The 23,800-nt window shown below is 48.7% G+C and overlaps 1 protein-coding gene across 3 annotated transcripts in view; it reads right to left on the bottom strand.

Annotated features, from left to right (window-relative positions):
* TCF7 (transcription factor 7) overlaps positions 1 to 19,713 on the bottom strand; it is a 323,065-nt gene extending 303,352 nt beyond the window's left edge. For 2 of the 3 annotated variants that reach the window (XM_086931528.1, XM_086931529.1), the window contains exons 1-3: positions 19,032 to 19,713; positions 15,476 to 15,542; positions 11,707 to 11,813 (exon numbers count right to left, since the gene is read on the bottom strand). In XM_086931528.1, the coding sequence (XP_086787654.1) occupies positions 11,707 to 11,813; positions 15,476 to 15,542; positions 19,032 to 19,235 (378 nt within the window). In that variant the 5' untranslated portion in view covers positions 19,236 to 19,713. Of the gene's footprint in view, positions 1 to 11,706; positions 11,814 to 15,475; positions 15,543 to 16,341; positions 16,408 to 19,031 lie in introns of those variants that run through there. The other variant, XM_086931530.1, reaches the window with a different exon arrangement.
* Between the last annotated feature and the right edge of the window lie 4,087 nt (positions 19,714 to 23,800).

The following is a 23,800-nucleotide window of genomic DNA, read 5'->3' on the forward strand; positions in this document are numbered from 1 at the left end:
AGAAGATCTAAAAACAAGCAGTGGCAAAGCCAATAGGTCTCACCTGGTGTACGGCAAGGTGAAAGTTAGGTAGGTAAAAAAGCATTATGACGTGCCTAGCATTGACCGCGAAGGACAGTGACCCATTTTCATAGTATGTGATTACTCTTCACCCTCACCCTAAAAAAAGTTTAATTATCTTACATTCAAGCTGAAGCTTGCCTTGTTGGCCCCGCTGAAGGACAGCACCGAAAAGACCATGCAGAGCAGGGAGTGCAGCGCCATTTGCATCTTTGTAGCATCTTGAAACCTGTTGCTTTGATTTTTTTATGCTTTTTTCATCGTGGGGGCACGCAAGGAAGGAGGTATGGAATGGAGCGGTCAAGTAACAACGCAGGAGCAGGGTGGAGGGGCTGGGGAAGGGCAAGAAACAATGTGGGAGGGACAAAGAGGGTGCAAGTAAAAGGAAAAAGTTGAGGCCAATACTAAGTAATGGGCGGGCTAAAATCCCCTTTTTGCAAGTTTTTTTTTGTAAACATTAGGCTGTAGCAAGTGACTGTGCATGAGCGTTGCCCAAGGTAAGGCCTAAAAAAATCCCTTCTCAAAGAAAGCGATCAAGCGATGGAGGAGCAGAGGATGCTCGGAAATTCCAGGTTATCAGAGAGTGTACAGAAGCGACATAAGTACATAATTGAGCACAGAGCACCCAAAGGTGAGCATGCACAGCAAGAGGATCAAGTAACTGAGATCAGGCACCCTAGATAAGTGCAACACAAAAAGATAATGGATGGAATGTTGAACATTGTCGCGAATGTCTCAGATCCCACTGTAATCGATCACCCATCCGATCTCACTTCCCCACACCCCTCATGCACGGCCGAATATCACCCACCATCACAAATACCCTATACCCCCACCCTCCTTACCCCCCATCCCCCACCTCACACGAGTCTCACAGAACCCACCCACAACGCACTGAGCATTTCTCTCACGCCCCCCTACACGACCAACTCTCTCCCTCTCTCCCCCCCCACTCTCACTCCCCACTACCCCACCCCACCAGCCAGACTCACGGAACATTCCACCTCCCTCAACCCAACACCCTACCCTCTAGCCCCCCCCACTCTTAGCCCCCACCATCCTAATGTCACCCCTTCCTTCTCCAGCCTACACTCATCCCTCAACTCACCTGCGCCACCTTCCTCCAGCGCCATCACCTATGCTACTAACCTCCCCCTGTCCTCATCCACGCCATCCCCGCCCATTGCTCACAAACTCTCTCATCCATCTACTATGGCCACAGAGCCCTGTACCCCACCTTCTACGGCCGCAGAGCCATGTTCCATCGCGTGCACATCCCGCCCCACGCGTCCCACTGCCCACCCTTTTGCCCCACTCAATGACGCACCCACTGCTCTCACTCCCAATACCATCCCCAATCCTACTCTGGACATGATCATATCCACCCTCCTACAAGTCAAAGAAGATCTGCACTCCATCAAAGAACTTCTGTTCACATACCCCAGACACCCCCTACCCTTCACTTCTGTGCCCAATAAGTACACCACTCGCCCCTCAAACCTCTTCACCCATCACTCCCCACGCTGGCCCTCGATCCCCGACCGCAAGGCCACCGGCCGCCCCCGTCGCACCCTACACCCCCTCTCTGACCGAGACTTGCATTCTCTACTCCGCTCATATGGCCCAGGTCCCACAAAACTCCCACCCACTACACACCTTCCCATACCCACGATTATCACAAATCCCCTCAGGCCCCCCACACGGAGCAATAGAAGTTCCGTCACCTGTAATCTCAGAAAAGTACCCCTCGCCCTAGAACACTCACCCACTCTCTTCACCCCCAAACTAAAGTGTATCCTGCTCAACTGCAGATCGGCCCCGAGACACTCCGCCAGCATCGCGGATCTCGTATCATCAATGGACCTCGATCTAGCCATTCTGACTGAAACGTGGCTAACTGAAGCCTCCACACCTATAATGGACATATTAGTCCCCCCCAACTATCACATTATTAGACTCGACAGAGATGGCAAGACGGGCGGGGGAATCGCTTGCATCTACAGGAGCAACCTCGTCATCACTGAAGGTCCCTCCCCCTCCCTCTCCTCCTGCGAACTCATCTGCCTCGATATTACTAGCGAGTGCAAACCTGTGTGTTCCCTTCATGTTATCTACCACCCACCCAGGGACAACCTCACCTTCTCCCAACAAATCATGGACACGATATCCACCAACGCCGGTCGACAGATCAATCAAATATACTTGGGAGACTTCAACCTCCACTGGAACGACCAGAAAGATGCTGTGGTGAATAGTCTTAAGACTTTCCTCAACGCGCTTGACCTCACCCAAATCTGCAACCGTCCAACACATGTAAAAGGCTCTATCCTTGACCTTATCATCGCCAAAGAAGACTCTACCCAGCTGGAGGCAATCGAACCCTGTGATTGGTCAGACCACCACATCATCACCTTCTTCATCAACGAAAAGGTCAAACTTAACCCGGCTCAACCTGCCAAAACCAAGATCTGGAAGAGGGACATGAAGAATCTTAACCCAAACTCCTTGCCTGCCCACACAGGCAATCTCCTTCTTCCCCCGACGGGCGTCTCTGATGTGCATTCACTTACCGACCACTATCTAAACACTACAATAATCAATGAAGCCGCACCCCTGCAAATGAAGAGAGTCGCCACCAAGAACTCGAACCCATGGTATGATGGTAGACTCAATGAGGACAGACGTGCTATGCGCATGGCAGAGCGCACGTGGAGATCTGACCCCTCAGCACGGCACCTTAGAGCGCTTAAGAGTAAGAGAAACGCTTACTTCAGAAAAATCAAACGATCAAAATCAGGCTTCTTTAGCCAACAGCTGGACCAAGCAAAAAACCGACCAAGAAAACTGTTTGAGCTAGTCAAAACCCAAACCAAGACGCAGCCTCCACAACCTAACAGCTCAGCAAAGGATATTCCAAGTTGCGAAGACTTCTCTGCTTTCTTCAAGCAAAAGACCGACAACATAAGGAATGATCTCATCAACGACGTAAGTCGATACTCCTGCTCCATAGGCATAACTAACACTCAACCTAAAAACAACGCTTCATGGACGTCCTTTGTCACCTACACTGAAGAATCAATTCAGAAGCTGCTCGGCAACCTGAAACCCGCCAATCAACTCACAGACCCCCTACCTGCCAACGCTGTTAAAGCCCTCACCCCCATGCTCCTCCCACTCTGGACTAAAATCATCAACTGTTCCTTGCAACAAGGAGTCATCCCAGACTCCCTCAAAATAGGGCAGGTCACGCCTATACTCAAGAAACCCACAGCCGACCCGGCCGACCTAAACAATTACCGACCTATCACCAATATCCCCACTCTGGCCAAATTGCTAGAAAAATGTGTACAACTCCAACTGACAAAACACATTGAGCAGTTTGACCTCCTCAACCCTCACCAATCAGGATTCAGAGCAAAACATAGCACGGAAACGGCTATGACACACATAATTGATGACGCCCTCGAAATCCTTGATCACAACGAGTCCTGCCTCCTCATCCTCCTTGACCTCTCCTCCGCATTTGATACGGTCAAACACGAGAATCTACTGGAGCTGTTAAACAACAGAATGGGCATATCTGGGACGGTTCTCAAATGGTTCACTTCCTTTCTGCACAACCGGTCTCAGAAGTTCAAGATCAACAATGCATTGTCCTCGCCTGTGCCCGTAACACTAGGCGTCCCACAAGGCTCCTCCCTATCGCCCACACTGTTCAACCTCGTCATGGAACCACTCACCACCTTGCTTCAAGCATCAAATGTACACTTCCATATGTACGCAGATGACACTCAGCTCTACCTCAAACTTCAATCCCCTGAAGACATCAAACTTCTGAATGCCACACTAAGAAACACTCAAGCATGGCTGGCCGACAATCACCTTAAACTAAATGCTCTGAAAACTGAGTTCCTTCTGATCTCGCCTCCTGCGAAAAAGGCCATCACCCAAACCTGGCTCAATCATCTAACCGCACTAAATGTCCACCCCACCATCGTGGACTCGGCGAAATCCCTTGGCATCACACTTGACTCCAATCTCGACATGCAGCAGCATATTAGCAAAGCAACCAAGGGTGCCAACTTCCAAATCAACACGCTGAGAAAACTCAAACCCTTCCTACCACCCAAGGACTTCCGAACTGTTGTACAAGCCCTAGTCATTCCTCGCATAGACTACGGAATTGTGGCTCTCAGCGGGCTCCCCCTAACAACAACGGTGCCCCTACGAGCCTCCTTGAACGCGGCCGCAAGGCTCATCACTGGTTCAAGAAAACACTCGCACATATCCCCTGACCTAAAAGCCCTGAACTGGCTGCCGTTTGAAGCCAGAGTACAGCTGAAAATTGCCTGTATGACACATTCGGCCGTACACCACAAGGCACCCAACTACCTCACTCACAAACTGACTATATCAGGAGGCTCAAGATCCAACAGAAGCACAAAGAATCTCCTCCTGAAACCTCGCAGATTTCGGAAGGAAAAAACATACAAACGCTCCTTCTCAGGAATGGCACCCAGGATCTGGAATGCACTCCCGCCAGAAACTAGGCTTATCCCCTCCTCTGTACTTTTCAAGAAAGAGGTAAAAGCCATCCTTATGGCTAGGTTCACCTGAACCCTATTGCTACTGGATCAATGACAGTACAGGGCTCCTAGTCTACCGGCTACCTGATTGCTTATCTATATTAGACTCTTATACGACTGCTACTGGACTAAAATCATAGCACGGATGCCTTAATATTTGTTTCCAGAGTGTTACTAGGGATGTACACTGTGACTGAGTGCCCTACTAACTTGCAATCCATTCACTACTGCCTATTATTCCGTTCTCAACAGTGTGTTTACTCACCCTCTGGGGTGCTATAATCTTACTCGAATCGTCATTGCACGGCCTCAATATTATTGCTTCTAGATTGTTATTAGTGTGCATACTCTTGTGCAAGTACTACCCTACTTTGCAACTCACTCCCTACCGTATATTACACTGTTTTCAAAAGTTTGTTTTCCTACCTACTGTTTCTGTAAAGCGCTCTGATATCTGCCAAGATCTTGTTCGCGCTATATAAAACTCTAAAATAAATAAATAAATTCACCCCAGGCACGAATCTGGGTTTAATCCATTGTTATTTTGCTCGCCACACCATTCCAGTTTGGACCCAGCCATATGCAAATTAGCCTTTACCCGGTGCCCCATGGGAACAGTCCGATACAAACTGCCAGGCCAGTTCCTCCCAGGACCGGAAAACAAGCATCCTGGGACCGGTTTCGGGCATCACCCCTCATCAGCCAGGCTAGCTTGAAACCGGTGGCGTAGCGAAAACAGGACCCACGTCTGGGCATACCCTTCCCACTTAGGGCGAAAATGCAACATGAGTCTACCCAGATCTGTGACTGGAGGAGAGTGTCTGAAAAGTGTCAGCGCTCCGTCCATCATCTCCTTGTGTTTGCTTTGTTCACCCTAAGTTGGCAGGGTATGCACAGACGTGGGTCCCTTGATCACTTTGCCACTGGATTCAAGCTAGCCTGGCTGACGAGGAGTGTTACCCCAAAACCGGTTCCAGGATGCTTGTTTCGGGTCCAGGGAAGACCTGGCTTGGCAGTTTGGGCTGGACGGTTCCCATGAGGCACGGGGGTCAAGACTGATTTGCATATGGCTGTGTCTGAACTGGGGTGGCAAAGTGAGCTAAAGAACGATAATGGATTCAACCCAAATTGTGACTGGAGGCGAGTGTCTGAAAAGTTTCATTGCTGCATCCAGGAGCTGCGTCCATCATCTCCTCGTGTTTGCTTTGTTCACCATAGATAAGTAACATCTTTTCCGCGAAGGACACTCACAAAAGCATCAGCACAGCATCCTTGTAACATCAGGGAACCATCACCACACACAGACCTAGCCAGCTGCACACGGTGGTTCATTTATACTACTGCAGAGCCAAATCCCTGTGAGTTAGGTCACCACTGACAACCAAATCGCTGCATCCCAGACCCCATCAGATCATTCCTTCGATGATGGACAGTTTACATGAAGAACATGCAACACCCTTTCAAATAGAGCTTTTGCAAGCTAGACTAAGGTTTTTGTTTTTTTAATAGGTTTGCGTTTGTGTACCCCAATATAAGGGCCCTCAGGCAACAGAGTACTGTACAGGGAAGAAAGAGGGTACAGCATACAGAAATAATAAAAGCAAGTTAACCGAAAGGGATGATACAAGTACTACAGAAGGCCTAGCCTTCCCTTTCAAAGAGGAATAATTATAACCAGGCCAGTGGTTTGGCAAGGGTCTGGTTCCCTTTTTTTTCTTTACTGAGTCCAAAAAACAGTAGGAGGCACACCACACAATAGAACACATGATTGTTTTCGTGTGCACTTTTTGTGGCTTGGAAGGACTGCGACACACTCTGAAAACAATGGATTAGATTGTGGCCCGAGCAAATAAACAGTAACTGAGATGAAATCAAGCATTTCACCCATCATGTTTTTGTTTTCTGCTGTGACACCTTAAGTGCAACAGGTGTGCCCAGACATGGGTCACCTGATCGCTGGGTCACAGGAATCAAGCGATTCCTCGCTAATGGGGGCTACAGAGGCTGAAAGCAGGCTGGGCAGCTAGTGTTCCCTCTGGAGGGGTCTGGCCTGAACCATGAACCAAATCTGGTTCGTTTACGGCTGGTCTCCATCTAGAGCAGAATACTGGGCATCTGGAATTCAGCCCGAGTAATTGCATGTGGCAGAGATTACTACAAGGATTCCAACCCTTTCCTTTGTTTTCTTCTATACTCCGAGCATTGTCGGGCCTTCCTTGAGCTCGGAGGAAGACGGCATCAGGAGCGTCTCACTAACTCTTACCGCCCAAGAAGCAGAGGAGCCGGCCCTTCCTCCTTCGGTACTAACCCAGCAGTGCTGCCTTGCACAGAGACATGAGCAGCACTAACCCTGGCACTGCCTGTACACTGGTCATTGACGCAGGGTGTATTCCCACCCGCCCCCCGGCCCATACAGCAGTGAATCTGTCTTTTACCTGGTCTCTTGCCCTCCGCCACCTGGGCTGCTCACATCGTGCCCACATTTGAACAGCATCAGTTATCGGAGCCCTGCCCACACTTTCACAGAGACTGAAAGTCCCCACCTTGAGCACCTCTTCTGTATCAACCTGGCAGAACCACCTCCTACTAAGGCTTTACCAACTTATGGTTACGAGGCACTCATGCCTCAACCCTGCCAGGTCCTCCTACAAATCACGACAACACTAATGGCTGCTGATTCCGCCAGGGCCTCCTTCCTTCACTGCAGCGCACTCACAATGCTAATCCCTGGCCCTATGTGCTTGAAATGGGCTCACAACCTATCAGCAGGTGTCGACTGTTCCCGCTCGGAGTATAAACGTCAAGCCCCACAGCGCTATATGCACAAACGCTGGTACTCCCCAGCCCTGTATGCACAAACGGTGGTGTCCCATGACCCTCGATGCACAAACACTTGTACACCACAGCCCTCTATGCACAAACGATGGAACACCCCAGCCCTCTATGCACAAACGCTGGTACTCCACAGCCCTCTATGCACAAACGCTGGGATTCCACAGCCCTCTATGCACAAACGCTGGGATTCCACAGCCCTCTATGCACAAACGCTGGGACTCCACAGCCCTCTATGCACAAACGCTGGGACTCCACAGCCCTCTATGCAAAAACGCTGGTAAACCAGAGCCCTCTATGCAAAAACGCTGGTAAACCACAGCCCTCTAGGCACAAACGGTGGTGTCCCATGACCCTCTATGCACAAACACTGGTACTCCACAGCCCTCTAGGCACAAACGGTGGTGTCCCATGACCCTCTATGCACAAACACTGGTACTCCACAGCCCTCTATGCACAAACGCTGGTATATCACAGCCCTCTATGCACAAACGCTGGTACACCACAGCCCTCTATGCAAAAACGCTGGTAAACCAGAGCCCTCTATGCAAAAACGCTGGTAAACCAGAGCCCTCTATGCAAAAACGCTGGTAAACCAGAGCCCTCTATGCACCAACGCTGATACACGACAGCCATCTATGCACAAACGCTGGTAAACCAAAGACCTCTATGCCCAAACGCTGGTATACCAAAGCCCTCTATGCACAAACGCTGGTACACCAAAGCCCTCTATGCACAAACGCTGGTACATCAACGCCATCTACGCACAAACGCTGGTAAACCAAAGCCCTCTACGCACAAACAATAGTGTCCATTAACCCTCTATGCACAAACGCTGGTACACCAAAGCCCTCTATGCACAAACGCTGGTACATCAACACCATCTACGCACAAACGCTGGTAAACCAAAGCCCTCTACGCACAAACAATAGTGTCCATTAACCCTCTATGCACAAACGCTAGTACACCACAGCCCTCTGTGCAAACGGTGGTGTCCCATAGCCCCCTGTGCACAAACCCCAGGGTCCCAAAGCGCTTGGCGCACAAACTCCAGTGTTCCACAGCCTCCTAAGCACAAATCCCAGGATACCACAGCTCTGTCAACACAAACCCGGGCCCCACCGATCTCTACACATAAATCTCAGCGTTTCACAGCTTTCTGTGCACAAAATCTAGTGTTCTATGACCCTCTGTACACAAACCTGTGTCCACATCCCGCTGTAGCCAAACCTCTCTGCCCTACCGCCCTCTGTACAAAATACCCCCGGCCGTGCCCCGTAGTCTGTGCGCAACACCCATGCCCCCCCCCCCCCCAAAGTGTCCTTTAGTTGCCTGTGCACAAGCCCCAGTGTCTTGCAGTCCAGTGTGTACATCCCCCCAGTGCCCCATAGACCTCTATCTGCAATCACCGATTTCATGATCTATGCTGGTACATCCATGAATGTTTTAAGTAAACCAGGTCAAAAACTGATGAAAAATGATAGTCCATTTACAGTACTGAACCACAGAGAAGAATTCCACAAAGGTTTCTGTGCTGAATTCTGAAACCGAATCTCGAGTGAAAACGGCGCTATTCAGGGGCACAGCACTTTTAGCCAAACCCAACTGAAAGTAACCAAAGCGCACCCTTTGAAAAGAGTGACGTGGGTATAGAAAAGCCTCTTTTTGGAAGATGGTGGGGAAGGGGTGGTCCCTGAAAGCAACTCAAACATATATGTGCCAGATTCTTTAAAATAGGAACCATGAAAGCAAAAAAAATGAGGAAGACCTCAATAAATAGCACTTTTAAGAGCAAGTGCAGCTTTAAAGAGACTTTAGAAGGAAGCGTCTCTGATAGACATCAATCTTCGGCCTCAAAAATAGGTCCAGGTCCGGCCCGTAGGCCATGTGTTTAGACTAGTTAGGATGCTGGTGGATAAGCCCACCTCTCGCCTAATGCCTCAGCAAACGAAGACTCATTGCACATGTACAATCAGCACCACATCAATAGAGAGTCATGCATCCTTCTCTACACAGTAGTGCATCAGTGGCCACCATCTGGGTCGTGCTACAGTTCACAGGGGGGGAATTAACAGCCCTCAAACCAGTGTCAGGAAAAAACACAATTTTATGGTGCCCTGCACAGATTGCTTACTGCTTCAATTCTTGCAGATGCTCACTTGTCGCGCACCTGTGGAAGTTTTTCGCAAATCTGTTAATACCCTTGTGTTGATACCACACTTCTGCCATTTTGTGGCTCTTTTAACACGAAGCGTTACAATTACACAGCTATTGTTCCTCATTTTTATCAGACTGGTTAAGTTGAGAGAGCCCTCACAAGACAATAGTTTGTGACTATCAAGTTGCACTTCAGTGCCCACAGCCATCACTTCTTCTTCGCTACAGAAGTGTGGCTCAATGGTTAGAGCGGCAGACCCTGATGCAGTAGTCTGGCCGGGACCAGGGTTCAATTCCCACCTTGGCGGGTCTCTGGCTCAATTTCCTCGGACCTGATAATTCTCGGCTCGGTGCCTATTCTGATCATGAGCCCCACTCTGCACCTCTGGGCAATAGCTTGCTTAATCTCTACAACGGCCCCAACAACGCTGAGGATGCCTGACTTCACCTTGGGGGTGCCCAGGAGTGGGCTCCTCACAGGGAAAGGCCAGGAAGGGTTCCTCAGCGGTATTCGTACAAGCGCTGAGATACCTCCGGGTAGTCGTGCGCTATTATAAGTGCGTAATTATCCTTATTCTATTTGACCGACTAGTTGTGGCGCACGGAGGTAGCGGCGACCCCAGTACCACCCATGGAACTGTTCCTAGGACGCAGAAGGCCTGCTTAGAGCCTTGCTTGACCCAGTCGAGACAGCCAGCGCCCAACAGCAACCACTGCGGACTGGTGCCACTGGTTATCACTTGGGCAACAAATAAACAGGAGAAAAGCACAGCCAATGTACTACTTCCGGCCCCTGTCTGCCAGTTATTAATAAATAGCTTCTGTAACCCATCTCTCCCTAAACATAAAAATAACGCCCTTTCGGGTGTACTGGCATACTTAAGGAGGGGGCTCTCACTGACGATTGCGAATGGGGGGCTGCGGTCGTAGGCGCTCGTGGAGAGGATGAAAAAATAATTTCCAATTCCTATTTGGCCCATTCACTGCTTTTATATATTAATATATCTTTGACACCAAGCTTCATTTATGACGATTACTTGAGCCCGATTCAAATGCCAGCCCTGTGCTGCCGCGAGAAGGTACAGGTGTCCAGCAGTCCATCTGCTGCTCGGTGTTTGCCCTCGGTTCGCTGTGCAAACACCGCAGCAGAGGGGCTGCAAGGGAATGCCTCGCGCCGCCGCGGCGTCAACAAGGACTGCCTCGGAGGCCGATATGACATGTTGTTTCAAGTCGGCCGCTGCATGAAAGCGCAACAGCTGGCACACGACGTGCCCGCCACACACACGCGTCTGCAGGGACAGAACGGCCCACAGAGGAAGTCAATAACAAATGGGCGACAGTGACGTGTTGTGACGCACTCAAAAACAATACCAAATCTGTTTACTGCAGTACGCAATGGAAGTAAATCCAATTAAAGTGAAAGTTGGGAGTTATAACCGGAGATCCTTCCGCCCAAAAGGCAAGATAGTTCTGAAATTGAAGTGCGTGGCCTCGAAGTAAGTAAATCAGCACTAAATCTCATGGAAGGAAACACACGATACGACAATGAATTGAATGAAACTACGCTATTCTACTAAGGTCACACGTGCACACAGCAAAACTGTATCGTGTAAAAGTGATTAATGTTGTGCTATCTTGTCATGTTGTGCCCTGCAGATGAATACGGAAACTTTAAACAAGGTCGAGCCAGGCACACGTGAGGCACAGGCTGGCATTTGAGTGACACCTCGCTCGGCCATTCACCTGCTGGGAAAAGGTGACGGAGGAGGAGAACAGAAAGCCTGCCCCAGAACTTGCACTGATGTGTGCTGTTCTTCAAAGGGTGTGTGTACGTTGCCAACTGTTATCCCTGTGAGTGTAAACACACCCGGCACTGCTGCCCAAGGAAGAGCAGCACAACTTCTGAGTGTGGGTCATTCTGCAAAAGTCTGTAGCTTTGAAGAAAGAAAAAATAAAACATGCTCAGAAACTACTTTTCTGAGGGACTTATTTGCCATAAATAATCAGTCAGAGGTGAGAGGAGAAACAAGGAAGATGTGAATATGGAAAAAAAGTTTGAGGATTAGCTCACCAAGTGAGACATGGGCCCGTTGGAGAAGCAAGGGTCCGACAGCATAAGGAAGGGGTAGCTGGAGTAAGCCGACGACTTGTACATGCCTCCGTCTTGTTGCTTCAAACCTGTCGAACAAAGCGGGGCACATTAATGATTACAGCACTTACACAAAACACACACATATAATTGTATCCACACACAGATTCCCATATTTATAAATACACGTCATCTGGACGAGAATACCACCCTATCTGAACCTAAAAGCCATAAGACTTATCATGGACACAGCTAAAAAGGCAACATTGCGCACCAGGCGCTATAATATAATAGACATTTTCAGACAAAATGATGGAAACGTTGTTTAGATTCTATCTTTACAAAACAGTCTAGCATTGCTTTCTAAAACTACCTCATATTTGGGTAAAAGTTTCTTAGAAACGTGCCAACAACCGCCATATTTCATACTCTGCTTTTGTATTCCTGTAATCTTCTAAAGAGAAATGTCTAGTGCTTAGAGGCGTTGTTTCAGGGCTGGGAGGTGGACAGCACTCACGTGGACAAGCAGTCCATGACAGGGAGCCACAGATGGCACACTGCTCTACCATCAGAGCCCTGCTCACACCAGCAAAGCGCGATTAACACTTGAGAGGACCCTCTCTGCTGCACACTGCCCTCTCAGGCCACTCGTGGAGGCGGCCGCCACCTCTGAGAACATCCCAGTGGCACAAGTCTGAGAGTCTGATGTAAACCGTCTCCTCTGGGGTGGGTTTACAATACTGCAGCTCCAGACATCTCTCGTTACACAATCCTGAAAAACGGGAAGGGAAAGGCTCAATTGTGTGGAGGCGGGGGGCAATGGTCCATTAACGTATCTGTTTATTAAGCGCCTTTCCCAGCAGTCTCTACTGAGAGGACATGCAGCAAACAGGCAAGAAATCTGGACCTTTCGCTCTGGAAGTAACCTTTATGTGGTAGACTGGCAGGGAAGTGATGCATCAAACTACACAGTAACCTCACTATTTTCATTTGTTGATAATAAAATAGTGGTCACCAGCTCTCACTTTTTGAAAGAGGTGGGCTAGCCACTGAAAGCTTGAGCCAGGCTTGAGCCTGAAGCCTGGCTCTGGCTCTGGCTCGGCTCTAGGTCCTGTTGGAACCTCGAGCCACACTTTCAAGTGGCTTTTGCCAGCTTGCCTTCTCTCCTTCTATCGAGGATGTGGCCCTACGGTCACAGCTGCTGACTCTGGAACTGGGGAACCAGGTTCGAGTTTCGGTGTCAACTCACCATCCTGTGATTCTGTACAAAGCACTTAACCTCTCCACGCTTATAAACCATGAATGTGACCTTGTTCAATGTAACTGGTGCTCATCTAAAAAGCTACAAATTGACGCTATATAAAAACGCACAGAGGTAAAAACAAAGCCTTAGCATAAGGAAAGCCAAATAGACACTTAATTACACCCTGAATAGTACAAAGAGAAACCAGAACACCTTGATAAATCATTGCGTCCCTATCTTAAATTGTGTGATCTCAAGCAAATATTTTATTTCACCAAAACTTTCTTCATTATCTCCTATGGAAGCACTTTTAAATAGGAGTTCAGAATGCCAGTTGTACAAAAAACTATTGTGTTTAATTTAACAGAACTATGATGTTGCTCTATATTGCTATGGGTCAGGTACAGGGTTTACATGATAATCATCTTGTCTCTTAGTTCACTAATAGTTCATGTTTAGACACAATCACTTTTAATAGGTACTTCTCTGTGCTATACTAATGTGACATTTATAGTAAAGCTTTCCACCGGTTTCATAAATACATTTTTTTGAAGAGACTATCATATTTTAAATGTTTGTTTGTTATATGATTTACTTTGCAAACATTTTCAGGGCCCGGCTCAGGCACAGGCTCTAAGATCCGAACCAGATCCTTAGCTCGGCTCACCATGTAAATTTGGTGGCTCGCTCATCTCTACTTTTTGGGTACTGTCATTTTTGATCATTAAACGTTAACCCAGGGCAGGAGAGAAATAGAAATACAGAAAAGGGAGAAAGCTGGTGGAGAAAGACAAGAAAGCATTAACAAAGGGCGAAAGCAGGGGTGAGAAAAACCTACAAGAATGAAAGAGACAGGGGCATGGGGTGAAGGCTGGTGGAAGAAAGAAGCATGAGGAGGAATCACAGCTAAGGAACCTTGGTTTTGGCAACCCCGGTGGATCCCTGTACTTATTTTATTGAGAAATTAAGCACTTCACCCAAGGAGGACACGTTAAGTCTGAAAAGGCGCAGCATGTTTTGTAAAAGTGATACATGTAAGTGAAAATAAAACTGTGTGCTGTAATAGTGAAAGGCTTCCCTCACGAAGGTAGAGCATATCTGGGGCAGATATTTTCTGCGACAGCATCTTTGTTGTGTTTGCTATGTACAGTGCACCGTGCTGCCTGGCGCAAACTTCACTACGCTTTAGTGCTCTGCAAACAATTAAACGAACCTGAAATGAGAGCGCCCAGAAATATCCTACGGCACGCAAAGCATGCTGGGGTGAGAAATGGAAGAGATGTCTTGCTTTTAATGCCTTGTGGAGACACTATGGACAGCGCTGCGAGTCCCGAGCCAGTTTGCCAATTGCCATTAACGCCATCATACTTTCATGCAAAACGTTTGTCACCTAAGCGCTGTAATATCAGTTTAGAATTTAAAAGGTACTCAATATACCACTTCAGAAGGCTGAATCTGCCTAACCTGGGGGGTAAATACGTGGTCTTTCGATCACCGCAGATGTCAACTGTGAGATCTTGCTGCCTTAATAAACGTTCTATGCCACGTATTAATGACCTCCCCATATCTGGTGGTGTGTGTTCATTCAACACCGGCCACAATAACACTAGGAACATATGACGCGCTCTCCTCGTGGGCGAGGACAGCAATCATTCCTTGTGCATTGACACATGTGGTGAGGTCACTGGAAGGTCAGGGTGCAGGGGAGCTAGCAGCTAAAAGTGTCGCCTCTCAGGAGGGTCAGACATGTATTTACATTTATATATTGGCACCTACTCTGATAAACTAAGGGTTCTGCAAACGAGAACACACTACCGCCCTTAGCTGGGGCCAATCAAAATGGCGGTAGAGCAGGGAACAATTTTGGGTTGAAGCAGGGCAGATGACCCTCTGCCATAGGTCCTGCATAGCCCTAAGGCAGTGGCCTTCAAACTTTGTAATGCTGCGCCCCCCCACGGAGGGAAAAAATAATATTCACTCGCTCCCGCCCACAAATTGTTCTCAATTTTTCTATTAGCAATGTTTAAATATGTGTAGACATATTTAAACATCACAGTTAAGTTCTTTCACCGTTTTCCAAATACAAGATTGACAAACATACCATTCTGGTCAGGCAGACCTTTCTAACATGTAAAAGTATCCACAGTGTGATTATTGGAAATGGGGGTGGGGCTTTGAAGAATATTTTGGAGTCTCTTTACTTTTGAAACCTTCCCCAGCAAGAATATAAATGACATAAGTTACTGATGCCCCACTACAGAGGGCTTACTTAAGCAAAAAAAATTGCAACTGAAAACAAAGAACTATTATGAGCATAATGCTTCTTTTGGCCAGAACCTGGCGCCCCCTCCCTGGGATCACTTGAACGCCCCTAGGGGGGGCACCCCCAGTTTGAAGACCCCGTTGCCCTAAGATCTAGACCAGAGGAACTGCGCCCAGTACAGGACGAGCCAGCGACCAACCAGACACTCACACCAGAGGAGCTGTAACCCCGCCCTGCCCACTCACCATCCTCCATAAGATCTGCCAGCTTCTCCTGGTAGGCCCGCAGCGCATCCTGTGCCCGCCTGGCAGCCTGCGAAACAATGGAAAGAAAGTGAGACACAGCACCTGAAGTAGGGGAGGGGAGGAAACAGACGTCACAGTCTCATGGGCTTTTTTGATGTTTTTCTTTACTTTTTTTTTATTTATTAGAAAACGGTTTTTGCTGCAGATACAGGGCCCTCCCAGACAACCAGGGGAGGGACTGAAGCTCGTCCGTACTTTCATACCAATTTCCACTCCTTTAAACAAGTAATATTTTGTAAATTATATATTTATTATTATACACCATGAGCGCCTGTGGCCCAAACAACTCACAGGGCCGGCCTTAGGCATGTGCAAGCTGTGCACCTGCACAGGACCTCCAAACCCCAGGGGCCACCACACCAATATGTATCCTTAATATATTTATCCTCTGTGGATGGATACATATTTGTGTGGCGGCCCCTGGCAGGGATTTGGCGGCCTCCGGCTCAGTTCCACGTCTAAACACCCTGACCCCCCCCCCACCCCTCTTTACTGGCCTCCGCGCTCTGCCCCACCCGGACCCCCTCTTCCGGGGCCCCCTACCTAAGCTCCCTGCCCAGGGCCACCATGACCCTAGAGCCGCCCCTGCAACTCAGCACCATGTACCACAGCACCAGCTGATTACCCAAAACAAAACAAAAGTGGGCAGATGTAAAATGTGCAAACTGAAACAGCTTCCCAAGATGCTCAGCGGAGTGTAATGTCTATTGTAGGGTCAGGAGATCTGGAGCCATGCCATATGTCTAAGTTAACCATATAATAATACTTCCACTTACATACAACGAGGAATGATTGAAAATATTTACCTAGTCTCTGAACTCCCGGCAGGTTCATGTGACTATACCTCCCTCCTTCCCTGACACCTTTCATATGGTCATGATGTGCCCAAGATTTAATCACCTTACACACAGATGTATCCGCCCACTTCTCCTGCCTATGAATTTCACTCAAGTAAGGCCTGCCTTTTTCTTTCTTCAGCTGCTAAAATCTCATACTATTTGCTTTTATCTGACTCGCTTTTTATCCGGGGTTTTCTGGGGCTGAGACTTTTTGTGCCTGGGCTGGAGATTAGCTGTGGACCTGTTTCAGTTTTACAATATACTTATTTTAGCTTCAAACAAAGCAAACTGTTTCCAAAACGTTTTTTAAGTAAAGACATTTCAAAAACTGTTAAAAAGCATGAAGACAGTTTTGCAAATATACTGATTTTTTTTTTATTCATGAAAATTGGTCTCAAACCATCTTCAATATTTGCTAACTTTAAAATACATGTTTTAAAGTACTTACTGCAAAATCTATGCATTTGTAGAAAAACATAATATGGGGAGCAGGAAAATTAGAATCATAGCTTCCCCACTTGTTCAGCTTCTGCGATGTTGGAAAAATGACTCCCTCTCTGTGCCTTGATTCAGTGTAGCAAGCTAGCGACATCGCAGCCACCTAGCGATTTCAAGGTTGGGAAGAGAGGGCTGCTCAGCCCGGGGCCCGGGCGTCAGTGACCTTTGGTGACTCGTCGCTGGTACAGGTGATACGCATGCGCAGTTAGTCTATAAAAACTAATCTCTGATTGAAGCTGCCCTGTGTGGATATTACTAATGATAAAATAATATGCTGGGGCCCTGTCGGGAGTAATAATCACGAACATTTAAAAAATACATTTAAAAAAAATGACATTTTGGCTGAGGAAAGAGTCTTTATCATGTCGATCAGTGATTGAAATATATGTGTCGATGCTGAACAGTAACCATATTGGTGGTGGGGTGTATCTTCATTTGTGTAAACATTACTGAATAGTGCAAGCTCCCAAACCTCTGTAAATATCGCTACTAACATGCTTTTTGCACAGAAAAGTTTTCCGTTACCATAATCAGTACATGGTTGACTTTCAGCCGCTTGTTTTATATATCCACTACACAGCGCTCTGAAACCCATTTGTGTGGAGTCTGCGCATAAAAAGAAGTTCTTAAAGCACTGTACTCGGAGTTGGCACACTGAAGGAGGCATCACTGTAGCATTAAGGAGCCCCGGGATCAGCCTCACTTCCGCCTATGCAGCTGTTCTGCGTGGACCTGCTCCAGAGGAGTGCACTTGAGCTTCTCTTACAGAGAATATGACAGCATTTTCTGCTGCGCAATGAAAAGAGGGTGCTTAAGACGAAAGAGAGGAGGTGGAAGACATGCACATGGGTGAGGTGCGCATAGTAAAAAAAGGCCTCCATGTGTAAGAGTGAACATAACACGAGTGATGGAGACACTCTAAAGACCGCTGTCCCTTGCACACACCTCAATCATGTTTTATTCAGACTCACAATTTCAGATCTGAAACATTTTCAACATTATTAATTTCAACAAAACCATATTGCTCATTTATCTTAAACAACAATCAAAGCCAATAGTTCTGGCTGAATTAAAGTGGTGTCATATATATGGCTGCAGTAACAGAAAGTAGCCAAAATACTGGCTGGGTGGCACACTATGGTAATCACAGAAATGCAGTTGCAGTGTTAAAGCCACGCCCTTAATTAAACACAAGAGCCATGTCCCCTTTATGAGCCCCCCCCCAACCCCTTTCATCAAGTTTAAAGTCCTGGCAACACAGTATACCTGCGACTGACTTATTGCACACAAAGTGAGTGAGCCATCTTTAAAGGTCCCCACCACCTTTTGTTATCGGATTCCTCTGCCAACATTTCCCTTCTACCTCACATACTGAAGGATGAAATGGTTACGCTACCTCATTCGCCTCCTAACTCACGTACTGTTAAAGAGGTATGTACAGTTTCCGCACCCTGGTGTACCTCACTGCCTGGGATGACTACTATTCCCCCATTGTAACTCTGGTGGGAGTTACAATCACACCACCCCATGCTAGAGTTTACAGTGGCGTGCCTCCCCTAGACATCGCGTTTTCTAGGGTTTGTAGTTAATTCGCTTTCCCTGTACCCGTTACTTTAAACGGAAATGCTGGGAAACGCTATCCCAGACACCCCGGTTGCTGCTGAGAAGTGCTGGTACTTTCCCTCGCACATCAGAGTAGCGCCGGCACACAGCACCTGCCAGATCACAGCACCTGTCAGTCTAAAGCACTGGTCGTATCTTGAGTCTGCTTACGTGTCCTCGCCCTCCCCCGTGTATCACACCTGCGGCTGGGGTACCTCTTGTAGGAGTTAAACATTCTCATCACAAATCGCTGATGACTAGTTTTGTGGTGGAAGTAAATGCAAAGCCAGTGGTGGACACGGCTCACCTCTTGCTTCTTACACAGGCAGCGGGGGTCCCTGCTCTCGTCACCCCTCGGGACCTGGAGGGGTTTCCCACTCGTTATCTTACAGTATCAGCAGTGCTCTTTCCTCCTCTCACTTCCGGGTGAGCGGGTCAGTGCGGGGTCTCCCTCACCTGTTGGATATTTTACAGTGATACCCAGAGACCTCACCGGCTGCGACCCCCCCCCCCCCCCCCGTTGCTGCGGTCACACAGCCCCCCACCCACCAGCTCACCTCCTGCTGCGGGCCCGGCCGGGGCTGCTGCTGCTGCCGGCCCTCGGACTCGCTGACCAGCGAGGTCTTGAGCTCGGCCAAGTCGCGTTCCGTCAGGCCCCGGCTCTCCCGGCTCTTCTCCTCCTGCTCGCCCTCCTCCTTGAAGGAGATCATCTCGTCGTTGGCCCCCAGGTCATCGCCCCCGCCGCTGCTGAGCTGGGGCATGGTGACGGCCGGGGGGGGGGGGGGGGGGGGGCTCCGGGTGGAAGAGGCCCCTGAGGGTGGACTGGAAGGGTCCGGGCTGCTCTGGGAGGGTCAATCACTAGAGGGGGCTCTGGATCCTTAGTGGGGGCGGGGGCCCTCCATGTGCTCGGGCGTTACTTCGGGGAGGGGGTCGTTTCCTGCTCTGTCCGGTGAGGGTAGTTTTCTTCCCTGGTTGGGGGTGGGGGGTGCTGGGAAGAGTGTTGTTCTTTCCTTGCTCGTGGTGGAAGCGGTGCGGACTCCCCTCTTCTGTTCTCCAGGTGGGGGCTGCTCCCCACGCTCTGCCCCGGGCTCTGCTTCTCTTGGGGCGGGGAGCTCCTCCCTCTCTCGGTGGTGTGCCGGTCGGGGGGTCTCCTGTGTCCCCGGAGCCGGGCTCTATGCTGGCTCCAAAGTTTCCCTTCGCCGGCTCTGCTGCTGGGAGTCTCTGGGCGCCGGAGCGTGTGAGCTGCTGGGAGCACAGGGGGCGGGGCCACGACTTCAAAGCACGCCGTCGCTGATTGACAACGAGCGCCGCGGGGAGCAGCGCATTCTTAAAGGGACAGGAGCCGATAGAGCCGCATGCACAATGCACTGGAGAAACGCTGGGCATCCAGGCACCAATCACTCATCCCCCATGCCGGGAGACCCAGGCTCAGTGTGTGGTGGTGTGTCCCACCGCAGCTTCCTGCTTCTCTTGCTGAAACCCACACAGCCGGGGAAGGGGGGTAAAGGGGTGTCTCGGGTATTCTTAGGAAGAGGGACTTTGGTTTTTTTCATTTTCTATATACCTGTGCAGTGTGATCCCATGCAGTGCTTAATTTGTAAAAAAAAAATAAGTGACCGGGCTTTCGTCAGGAGGCAACTGCAGGTTTCATCAGTGCCCCAGCAAGAGCTGCAAATGATAGTAACAACACAAATAACCATTACACTCCCCTAAGCGTGACAATTGGCACTATTTCTAGCCTCAAAAGCTATAAGAATGACTTTGGGAGAAGGTACTAGTAATTTCTAATGTAAATTGAATTAATAATTACCTGTTGTTGTGGTCATCCCTAAATTAGCCAAGCAGCGCCACCATGTGCCAGACCGTCACAAGCGCCAGTGTTGACAATTAGGTGCAGTTGCCGAACACTGAAAACCACCGACTCAAATTAAGCACTGTTGCTATGTGATGTAATCTTTGTAAGAAGGTAGGTTCCAGTAAATTAAATAAACTAGCAAATATGTGAGTTCAGTGGGTTGAGGGGCTGATAAATGGCCCTGCACTAATCTAGGCAACTCATATAGTGACGTTAGTGGTCTTAGACAACTTTAGAAAGCTCTCTAAGTGGTAGCTGTGGAGAGCAGCCTTCAGGCTTAGTCCAGGAGTGTAAAGCAGCTTGTTTTACCAGAGCATATTCCTATTGGTATGGATTAAGTGAAAAAGAACCACACAGTGTATTTATAAAAATGTGTATGTATTATACGACTCTCACTAACAAATACAGATATCTCCTACCCAAAGATATACACAATGCACACAATATTTCGCAATAGAAACAGGTAAGTAGCAGAGATACACAGTGGTGCCAGGGGAAGAACAAACCATTTACTAAAATAGTGGTATCCGAAACACGACTCAAGTCAAGACTATACCCAGAAGACTTAGACGTGTCTGGAACCCAAGGAACCACCTGAGGTAAGTAACCAGGAACCCCACGGAGGCCATGTGCAGAGTGGGAACACGACCGCTGGATCAATAAGAGTCACTGGGTAAGTAGTGGTTGCAATTTTAAAGAGGAGGAACCCTTCCCAGTGGACCCTGAAGAAACCCTGTGGAAGACAGAGGGTTGGAGAGCCACCACACTCGTGGATACCCTAGGAACCAGGATAACTACACCAGGGAAGTCTGGTGCATTGGTGTGAAGTGGTGTCGGAAGCCGCTGTCGAACTCCATGGAGGACTTCAGGAAGATGCAGCTGCTGGTGAAAGTGTCCGGTGGACCCCAAAGGCGGATTCAAGATGAGAAGTACCTGCAAGCAGCGGGGTCTGAGTCTATGTTACTTGGGAGTGACCAGAATGCCCGGAAGACGATTGCCCACCGAAGTTGAGTGTTGCAGGAGAGTTGACGATGACCTTGGAGCTGCAGCTGTGTGGACCAGGCAATGCTATGGAAGAACAGGAGCCATTCACGAGTTGTCCCACATTGGATGTCGAGAGTTGAGGGATTGGTGTCCGTCTGGAGCTCAAACAAGCCTTGGCAACTACAAACAATCTGGAAATCGAAGAAAGAACAGTGTCGGGACCAGCAAGGTCCAGGTGACTCACCACAAGCAAGGGAGTCAGAGCAGGCCCAAGCAATCAGGGGAGTCCATGGAAATGAAAGAAGACCCTAAAGAGGACCCACAGGCAGGAGGCACTGGAGTTGCAAGAGGACCTTGAGCAGCTCACCAAAGATGCAGGCCCACGATGCAAGTGATATGGTGAGGACAAAGATCTTAGTCACAGGGGATGCTTGAGGGTGGGGCTACTTGGAGCCCACAGATATTGGTGAAAGGAAGCCAACAAGCCTTTGCAACAGCAAATCGATGCTTTGCACAGGGGGTCAGTTTCTGCAGCTCTAACAAGGGAAACTGGCCTCAAACTTGGTGAGAGGGCAGGGCAGGCCTTGAAGAATGTCAAGAACCATCACTTGTGTTGCTGAGCCTTTCAGAGTCCATGGGAGCTCAGGATCAGCAGACCGGTCAGCTTCATTGGGGTGCCTGCAGATGCAGGGAAGTGACTCCTTCACTTCAAGGGAGATTCCTTTAGGTGTCTCAGATGTCCACAGGTCTTGGAAGGCTCCTCTATGGAGCCCAGGCATGAACGTTGCAGCATATGAGCAGGGCGAAGAGACCAGGAGCAGCAGGAGTCTTCCCAGTTGCCGCCTTGATGCCCAAAGCGAAGTCCAGAGTGCCCAGATGGTCAAAGAAGAAGCGGTGTCTTAATATGAATATTGTCCCGCAATGAATCTAGGGACCCACCCACAGGTAAGCCCTTAAGTACCCTAAGGAAAGGGTTAGGACAATTCAGGCCTCCCTTCCAGGGGAGGGATCGGACAGTGGGGTGGATACTCACATGTCCTTTGTCCAGTTTCGCACCAGAGCGGGAGCCAACGGGTCCCTGAGCTGGTTTGAACCAGACTATGCAAGGAGGGCACCAAATGTGCCCCTCAAGCAGACTGAATGGCGCTGGCAAGAGCTCACACTACAATACACTAAACCCTGTCTGGGAGGTGGTCACACCTCGCTGTGACAGGATACCTTTTTTTCTGCCTTCCCCCTGCTCGAGCTTGGCTCATCAGCAGCAGGGAAGAATCATGTCTCTGATTGGCAGCAGCCATGTTGTGCTATCCGGGACTAAAAGATTGGTACCGGGAGCACTGAGGGTGTCCCGGAGGAGCTTTACAGTGCATTGAATAATAACTCCCACACCGTTTACGGTATGGGGTATGATTCCAACATGTTTGATACCATACATGACAGGATTTGTTACAGACAGTTTAGAGATGGTCATCATACAAAGATGCATGGCTACTCTATGTATTGTAATGGCTGATGCACTTACAACCCGGGAGAATGGACTCAGAGGTTGTAGGGGTGTCCTGCTCATTCAGGGGCACCCTACCTTCAGGATTGAAAGGACAGCTTAACCCCTTCGCTGCTCATGACGAGCTCAGCTCGTCATGCAGTACACTGGTCGTGTGCTCATGACGAGCTGAGCTCGTCATGAAATAATGTATTTCAAGGATCTGCAGCACAGGAGGGGAATTGCCTTAGCAGTCATGTGGTTAAGGGGTGACTTATAGGCTTTATGTGCAGTGACCTTAGATATAGGGAAACATATATCTGTCATAAGTGGTGCTAGCACTAGGTGACAAAGGCTGCAATGTCAGGCCTGTAGTTACAGTTTGAGTGGTCTCTAATGGGTGGCATAATACATGCTTCAGCCTATGGGGGACCCCTGGTGTACCTATGACCTGGGTACCTCAGTACCATATACTAGGGACTCGTGAGGGTACACTAGTATCCAATATGGGAGGTACCTAAGTGCTTTCCATAACCAATTTAGGGGAGAAAGCACAGAGACTGTCGTCCTGATTAGCAGGATCCCAGTAAGACTAGTCAGAAACAGCATAGCAACAGGCAAAACGTCGGGGTAACCATGCAGAAGGATCCTACCTTCCTCCAGAGATTTTCTGTGCATAAAGTCTAGTTTAAAAACAATTACTTTTTTTTGGGCCCTCCTGAGTACCCTCCTGAGTACCTGGTGTAACACTAAAGAAAGACAATATACCATTATCTGAATTTGGGAACTGTTTGATCATACCTTAAAACACTTCCAACTTCTCGGGCTACTGACAGACAAAGCCAGGTCAGAGGAAATCTAAATCAAAGTCTCAAAATATCAAAAAAGGAAGTTTTTGAGCAATAGTTCTTAGAACAAACACACTTTTCCCTAATCAACAAAATGAGGAAAAACCTGTTGTATAAAAATGAACTGCCTGCTTCTTCAAAATATTCTGTTACACT

The sequence above is a fragment of the Lissotriton vulgaris genome, chromosome 7 (assembly GCF_964263255.1).
Source record: "Lissotriton vulgaris chromosome 7, aLisVul1.2, whole genome shotgun sequence".
Classification (NCBI taxonomy): domain Eukaryota; kingdom Metazoa; phylum Chordata; class Amphibia; order Caudata; family Salamandridae; genus Lissotriton; species Lissotriton vulgaris.